Here is an 8,296-nt window from a genome sequence, read left to right on the forward strand (position 1 = left end):
CTTTTCAATCATTTAGTTAAATTTAGACATTTAAAAGAACAAAAATTAAAATAGAACAAATTTTAAATTACGTAAATAAAAATGATATTTTAACCTTTTTTTTTTTTAGGTAAAACATGGATAAAATTTAAATTACCTAGGGTCAATGGCAGATATTTAAACAGTAAAATTGAAATTACCAAGAAGAATTGTTCCCAAATATGATGTTGAGTGAAGAAGGAACAGTGGGATTTTGGGGCAAAGAATTTGATCATTTACCCACACAATTGTCCCACCATTAATGCACAAAAATATTCTTGAGATCGTCCCACTCCCTCCTTGTTCTTGAACCACTACGACAAAGAATAAGATGAAGAATCCAACTGATTCATTGCTTACAACAACAACTTCGACATACAAATTTATGCAACATGAATACCAAGAACTTAATTTATTTCTTGAATTTCCACAAATATGTATTTTATATTATCTTCGTAATATTTTTTTTGTTGGTTTGATGCATAATGAAATACGTATAAAATTCTATCTTTATGGTAAGGCTCGTAGTTGACAAAACTATATTTTATTTCTAGAAATGAACCCACTATTATAGTCGTCCTTTGTTCTATTTGTTGAAGGAGGTGACGAAATAGGAGCTATAGTGCTGTTTAACGCTAAAACAAATAAACTAACTAACATACGCATAATTTAACTGATATAAAATATAAAATTTGAATCAAGAGATCAAAAGTTCGAGAACCCATTTCCCATATTATTGAACTAAAAAGAACAAGAAACTCGATACCCAAAAAAGACCAACGGGTTGGAAGAAAAAACAAAAAATAAAAATAAGAATATCAGAACTACGATATTCAAAGACCAAGGTTAGATCTATAGTAGGATTTAACTCACCTCCTTCCGATATTATATGTTTTAATTCCTAACATTTAAAAGTTTCAATTACCTAAACCTTTTAAAGTGAAAAAAAATGCTGAAAAAAAAATGAAAGAGCAGTTTCTCAGCACTTAAATTTTGGAGATTTAAACTGTGATGTCCCACATTGGTTGGGGAGGAGAACAAACCACCATTTATAAGGGTGTGGAAACCTTCTCCTAGCAGACGCGTTTTAAAGCTCCTTGAGGGGAAGTCCGAAAGGGAAAGCTCAAAGAGGATAATATCTGCTAGCGGTGGATCTAGGCCGTTAGATAAATATAACTTTTCCCCAACACTAATAAACAGAATCATAGGCCAAGAACAGTGTCCTGTATTTTAAGGGAACGGAGGCCTAAAGCCATTATTGAATCTAGTTGTAGAAAAGAAAAGGGTAAGGGAAGGGAAGGGAAGGGCAGGGCAGCTATTGATAGTGGCAATTGGGTTGTCACCGTGTGGGCCGGTCGAGATGATAGTTGTCACAGCCAAAAAGCAGGAATAGAATAATTACGACATTGTCACTCCTTGTGACATTCCACGTATTGTGGTTAAGGAAAGCACCAGTCTCCAGTCACCACTATCACCTAAAAAAAAACACCTTTTTTTTTTTTTTTCTATAGAAATAGCAAGAGGGCAGCTGTCCCCTGCCCTGCCTTTTTCAACCGTACATATTTATTTCCCACAAATTTTCTTGACACGTGTTTCTTACCCCTATCTTTTTTTGACCTTTTTTTCAACTTTATTCATTTCTTCCCTTATTGGTTAAGTTTTTGAGACTTGAATGCTGTGATCCCTAGTCTCTTACTTATATATAACCTGTAGCGCTGTAGGCTGTTGTTGTAGTCTAGATTTCCATATGATTACTATCTAATATTATTGTATTCATTTTATTTGACATAATACTAACATAAATTTCACCGGACGGTTTATAATTTTGTCGTTGAACAAAGTACCAAACAATAACCATCCAGTTTTTCTAGGTTAAGAATTTGTTCTAATTCTATTTTTCTTTTGTTCGGAGAATATTCTATTAGAGTTCAATCCATGAATGTGAAATGGTTGATGAAGACCACTCTTTATCACATCATAAAGGTCCCTTGAGCTATCTCGAGCTATCCTCGTAATCTTTCTATTAGAAAGAAGAGTAGTGGCTATGATCTTTATCACCCAAACCATATTGCTAAGAAATCGAGGCTCATCATTTTTTGTTTCATATTCAAATATTCGTCCAAGCAAAACTCTCATAAACCTTGTGAGGACACTTCTAACTAATGAATGATAATGTTTGTATTCCTAACAATTTTGTTTCAATACCGAGGGTTAAAATTAATCTAGCTCTTTTATGGAGAAATTGAGGAGGTTATACAGAGATTTTTGTCAGACCTGCTCGTATGGTACCTAATAATTCTCTGGTATTTCACTCAACTAAGAAATTATACCGGTATGAACTTTGTTCTCTTTATTTCAACTAGGACCATAGATCTTGAGTTTCTACACGAATCAAGATCGAGTTTCTACATGAATCAAGATCAAGTTTCTTGAGAAAAGGAAGTTTGCTAAGACTTCCATTTATTTTAGAAGGATGCATTTCAATCGGTCAAAGACGAAAGTAACAAAAATCATAAAAAAGACCTTCTAAAATAGATACCTAATGATCATAATTTTATTCACTTATATCTAATTGTTGAAAGTAATTGCAACAATGAACAACACTCTAATCTGTTTCAGAAGAAAAAGAAAATTCTTTCCCAATATGCTATAAACATAAAACAGGTACCTGAATTCCATGCCGAGGATAGCTCTACACGTCCTCCATTAGATTGCATAATTTATTTCTTCCACGATACTTCGATTGTCATGTTGTACAGAACTTGATTCATCTGCCTAATAATGGTTTGATTAAATATAGAGTTAGTATCAAAGAAGTTCATTTTCTAACTTGGCTTTCAGAAGAATTGAGGAATAGGGAGCCAAATTATAGGTGCTTCCAATGCCCCGAATGCCATCCAATACAAAGTCTTGGGGAGACTCCAGATTGGTGTCCACCTGCATGAGAAGCGAAAACCCGTAAGAACTAATTCACGAACACGGTTTGAAAAATATGCAGTTCTACCAAGTTAATTCAAGCCTAAAGCAACTCAATGGAAGTTGGACAGAAATTAGAAGCAACAAAATGGCAAGAGAGAAACTAACCACACGGAACCATTTTCGATTTGTTGGAGGAGAGGGTAATGAAACACTGACAAAATAATCATGAGCATTGAATGCCAAGTAAACGTCTTCTCCATTACCATCATGAAGCCTGTAAATACTAGAAATCTTCAAAGCATAGAACATAGATTCCCAAAACAGTTTGCATGACCAATTTTGTGCACATCTACATGAAGCCAGTCCCAAGAAGGTGGGCTAAACATAGCATAAAGTTCCATGGCTTGATATCCGTTAAGTGAGTATACATATACACATCTTTGACAAACCTGTTCTCTAAGACCTGCCGGTTCATTTTCTCCCATCTATTTTTGTTCTTTTGGGAGGGAAGGCGAGGAAAAGTACTAAATGCAGATTATAGAGTCAAATCCTCCTATGCATACCAGCAAAAGGCCAATAGGCATTTACAAACAATAACACAAGCTATGCATCAAAATCTTAACTATTTAATCAAGTACCAAGGGCTTCTTTCCATTGGTTTCACAAGGGCGCTGTTCACACTAAGCTATCAATACTATCCCAGATTGAATGACAATAAGAGTTCATGTTCAATCTCTATGGTAGGTGATACTCAATTGAGGTCCATACACGTCCATTATATTAGTTGCTCAGTACAAGCACGATGTGGTGGGAGTGTGCTGTTTTTGCTTATTCAGTAATAAAATCAACATTAAAATGCTGCTGAAATTTGCACCTCATGCATAATGGACTTGACGAAACAAACATGCATTTTAGAGTTTAGCATAATTCAAGAGTGCTTACGTGTAGGCAAGAAATTTACTTTCAGGATTATCCCAATTGCTTTCATGCCAAGTTATGTCATTCTGCAGTGAATCCTCTGTTAATCCCAAGAGGAGCATATTTTGAAGGGGGAAAAAAAGTGGAGAGAAATCACCTCGCCGAGAAAATTTTCCCGACTGAATAAATGGGGATGCTTCCTTCTAAACTTTATCACTTCAGAGAAAAATCTGAAGTGATCCCTCTTCCGTGCCTCTAACTACAGACCAAAAACATGAATAGTTGTTATATGAACTTCGACTGTACATTAGGAAGGTTAGTGACATAACAAAGACCTGTCCCCAAAGAAAATGGTTAAGAGCTGTATCATGTCCATAGCTATTGTTATTTCCATAACGAGTATGCCCGTACTCATCCCCCATTAACATCATTGGTGTTCCCTGAAAAAAAGCAACCAGAAACTAACATTGGTCCCAATAATTTAAAAAGAGGGAGATAGAACCTCAACATTTCCAGAACCACGTTAGAGATATTTAATAAGAAAAAGTACACACCACCAGAGAAACAAAGCTTCTCTATCCAGAAACAACTTAAAAACGAGGAGTGGAAAAGAGTATCATCCCCTCAATCTAACTTTGAAAAAAGAGAGAAAGAAAGAAACAGATGAAGAAACGATGAAAAACATCCAGATCTAAGAATTTCAAAGCTTGCCATATCTAGCAGTAAAGAAAATCTTGGTTTTTTTTTTTTTTTTTGAACCCTACAAGGCTCGAGACCCAAAGGAAACTTTGGTCAGGGGAAGGGTTTTGGAAATGTTATACCTGAGATGTCATTAGTGCCAAATGGAAGTTTTTCATTTGCCTTGAGCGCAAAGCTCTAATATTTGCATCTTCCGTTTCTCCTGTCATATGAATAGTCATTGAAAAACAATTATATGTATGATCCCTAATGAAACTTTATTATTAGAAATGATGAAGCTGAGTTTAAAACGTGAATGAAAGCCTAGAAAGCTTGTTTTCCATGTTGCAAGGCACGTGAAGTGTGGATGCAGCTTAACTTGATTTTTTTATTCAATTCCTTCTGGGAAAAAACATAAAATAAATTGATAGTGTTTTCGAGCATTAATAACAAAGCAACGTTGCATTGAACTCAACTGACTAGTTAGCAATACACCAATAGACCAATTAAAAAGAACCGCAATCAACCAAAAGTATGGTCGCTTGCATACCTTCAAAACCACAATTCCAGCTGAAGTTATCATTGCATCCATCATTTCCACCTTCTCCATTGGCATTATTGTGCTACACAAATGAAAACATAAAATCAGATTACAGATTAGAGGATCAATTCAAAAGAAAATGGGTAAATGACAACCATACATACCTTGACATTGTAAGAAACTAGATCACGAAGTGTAAATCCATCATGAGCAATAACAAAGTTAATACCATGATAAGGCTTACGGTTATTCACCTGTAGGAAAAAGTGAAAAGCGTAAACAAGATATTTCAAAGAGCTTGTATATATCTATTGATAAAGTAGGAAGAGGTTAAGTATTAAATAATAGTGAAGATACAGAAGGATATACACAATTAGAACCAATATTTTATTGCAGGGACACATCCGGGGGCCAAGTAACATAGCCAACGTTCCACACTATAATCCCATATCACAACACACTTGAATCTATTGTCACCAAGCATAAATTAAAAGAAAGCCGAAACTTACTTTGTAAAGATCAGAAGACCCAGAAACTCGAGTTGCAAAGCTTCCCTTCATGCCACAGTCGCCCTAAAATGGGAAAAGGTTTAAGAAAAATTATTAAGGTATGTTACAAGAGAAGTAATCTTAATATCATATCAAATATATATCTTTCCAAAGGGAAGAACAGCCAATAGGGTAGAGTTACCATATTCAGTGCGGCTATTACTCAAAGAGTAATGCCCTTCAGATAGTTTTCAATTAACGCTAAAACTCAGACGCAAGTTTCTAAAGGGAAGGAATTTGATGTACTAAATTTTTTCTGTGCTATTGTTAGTTACTGAGTATTCAAATATTTACTGTACAGTTAGACAATTGGGGGTTCATTGTGGTTACCTGTTTAGCAGGTTTTTAACATTAGTTAATGACCTACTTATGGCCTCCTTCACTCATAAACATGAAACTTATCAGATTAATAAAATTAACTCTGTTTCTTAAGTTTCTGCATTGTTACACATACAGCAAGAACTTTATTGAAGATGATATTAATGCCTATATCCTGAAATCCAAAATTATATAAATATTTAGATCCTCACCTTAAAAAAATTATATGATTATGAAAATAAATTCCTCACACATCAGCAATTAAAAAACGAAGGAAAGAAAGAAACAAACAGTGTTCCCACTCAATATTACCTTGATAAATTTTCTAATGTCGTCACGGTATATTCCATTCCATTCAGCCCACCTGCATGAATGAATGTACTAAAAATGGATTGATGCTTCAATTTTAAAATTAAAAAAAAAAAAGAGAAAAAAGAACAAAACAAACAAAAAAAAAAAGAACAGACCTGGTGTGCATGTATAAAATTAAACTTGCCTAACATGACAATATTCATTAAATGTTAAACTAACAATGTGTAAAATCATGAACATGTTTACAAAAATGTAGAAGGATTTGACTAGACTTTAAAAGAGTTTCAAGTTTGGGGCAAAAAAACCTGATGCTCGATAAAATATACAATAAGAAAAAGAAAAGGAAGAACATATATATTTCATGCAGAACATCAAATGTCAGTTAGGTTAATTCCTACCTCGCATGCTAAAATATTTCTAATTTTAAAAGCTTACGCTTGTAATAAGATAAACGGTAATCAAACAGAAGATATATATATATTTCTGACATTTAACTCTAACAAAAGATATATTGAAACTCATAATTAATAATGCAGAGGGAAGTAGATAGTTACCGATCCCAATTTGGAAATCTACCAACAAGATAAAGACCTCCACAATCCCATGGTTCTGCAATTATTTTACACCTTGATAGGATAGCATCTTTTGATATTGCCTGAACCAACAAAAATATCAATCTTGTACCATATCTACCTGACTTATGCTAAAATAAAATTAAACTAACAAGAGGACAACGAAGCAAATGAAGATGGATAAACTTACACCAAACATACAGTTAATTTCACAGGTAAGTAGAATGTATAAGTAATTAGAATAGGAGTATGCAAAATCGTAAGACTGAAATTATAAAACTTGCAAATTTGAACAATCAAAAGATAGGAATAGGAAAAAAAAATTGAAATTGTAAAGAATAAGAAAAACTATAGAAAGATGAAGAGCGTCTCAAGTAATTCAAGGAAATTAAAAGCAACCCTCCTTGAGCAAGCTCAAACCAAACAGCCACAAAATTATCCATCTTACCTTATCCGTCAGACCCCATTTCTCTATTTTCAAAACTAGTGGTCTCTATCAAACTCTCAGCAAATGCACTCTTGTTATACTATCCCTCCCTACTGACTATATAACCTTTCCTGCTAGACGCTAGACCTACCGCCGTAAAAATAGAAAATAAAAGTAGACTACTTTATCAAAAGGATCCAAAAAGAAGTAAAATAGACTTCAGCAACAAGTTCTTTGCGCAAAATATTTTTGGCTTCTCTCCTTCCAGATACAGAATTAAATGTCAAATACGCAGGTTAACAGAAAAAAACACGTACACGAATTTACATACCCTTATGAGTGGGGGAGCACTAAGTGGAGCACCATCTGGTCCCCGGCAAAGAACACTAGCAAGATCAAATCTAAAACCATCTACGTGATATTCAACCACCCTGAAATTGAGTGGTAAGGATAAAATGCAGAAGGAAAAAAGAAAAAAAAAAAAAAAGACGAGCGCTGTAGTACGTACACAATATTGGAACTAAGAATAGAGTGAGATAAAAAAATATGTAGTTCAAGTACAAGGATTATAATATTATTTGTTTGTTTTCTGTTCTTTTTAAGCACATCAAATCCTAAGCAGCAGCACCTGACTTCACATTAATAATGTTTTTCAATTTCAAGCAGCATAAAGTGGACTCCGTACACGGTAAAATATGACACAAAATTACATATTTAAAACATTAAAGGTGCCTGCCTGAGAGTCTGTTGCTCATTTGCTTGGACACCCACTTAAAAAGGAGAAAGAGCTCTTTGGTTGAACATTAACAGGGCCTTCTTCTGATCGGTTAATCAAGAGGTCTTTTTGTAGGCAAAGAGGTATCTTTTGGGAGATTTTCAATCACGTCATGTTTCTTGCAATTACTTGGAGTAAATAACCACCTCTTTTTCACTCTGCTTATCTAATATTTTGTCCAGTAAGATAAGTCTTTTAACTCCTTTGGATAGGGGATTTTTGCTCCCTTTTTTCTTTTTTTTTTTTTTTTTTTTTTTTTTTTTTTTTTTT

The 8,296-nt window shown here is 34.1% G+C and overlaps 1 protein-coding gene across 2 annotated transcripts in view; it reads right to left on the reverse strand.

Moving 5' to 3' along the window:
- Nucleotides 1-110: 110 nt before the first annotated feature.
- LOC111443282 (isoamylase 3, chloroplastic) overlaps nt 111-8,296 on the reverse strand; it is a 16,527-nt gene continuing 8,341 nt past the window's right edge. For both annotated transcript variants that reach the window (XM_023081041.1, XM_023081042.1), the window contains 13 exons: nt 7,583-7,682; nt 6,807-6,907; nt 6,253-6,304; nt 5,584-5,646; nt 5,239-5,328; nt 5,084-5,156; nt 4,677-4,756; nt 4,191-4,295; nt 4,013-4,114; nt 3,880-3,941; nt 3,103-3,211; nt 2,687-2,955; nt 111-332 (listed from right to left, as the gene is read on the reverse strand). In XM_023081041.1, the coding sequence (XP_022936809.1) occupies nt 2,827-2,955; nt 3,103-3,211; nt 3,880-3,941; nt 4,013-4,114; nt 4,191-4,295; nt 4,677-4,756; nt 5,084-5,156; nt 5,239-5,328; nt 5,584-5,646; nt 6,253-6,304; nt 6,807-6,907; nt 7,583-7,682 (1,066 nt within the window). In that variant the 3' untranslated portion in view covers nt 111-332; nt 2,687-2,826. The remainder of the gene's footprint in view (nt 333-2,686; nt 2,956-3,102; nt 3,212-3,879; nt 3,942-4,012; nt 4,115-4,190; nt 4,296-4,676; nt 4,757-5,083; nt 5,157-5,238; nt 5,329-5,583; nt 5,647-6,252; nt 6,305-6,806; nt 6,908-7,582; nt 7,683-8,296) is intronic.

Source organism: Cucurbita moschata, unplaced genomic scaffold (genome assembly GCF_002738365.1).
Source record: "Cucurbita moschata cultivar Rifu unplaced genomic scaffold, Cmos_1.0 Cmo_Scf00005, whole genome shotgun sequence".
NCBI lineage: Eukaryota > Viridiplantae > Streptophyta > Magnoliopsida > Cucurbitales > Cucurbitaceae > Cucurbita > Cucurbita moschata.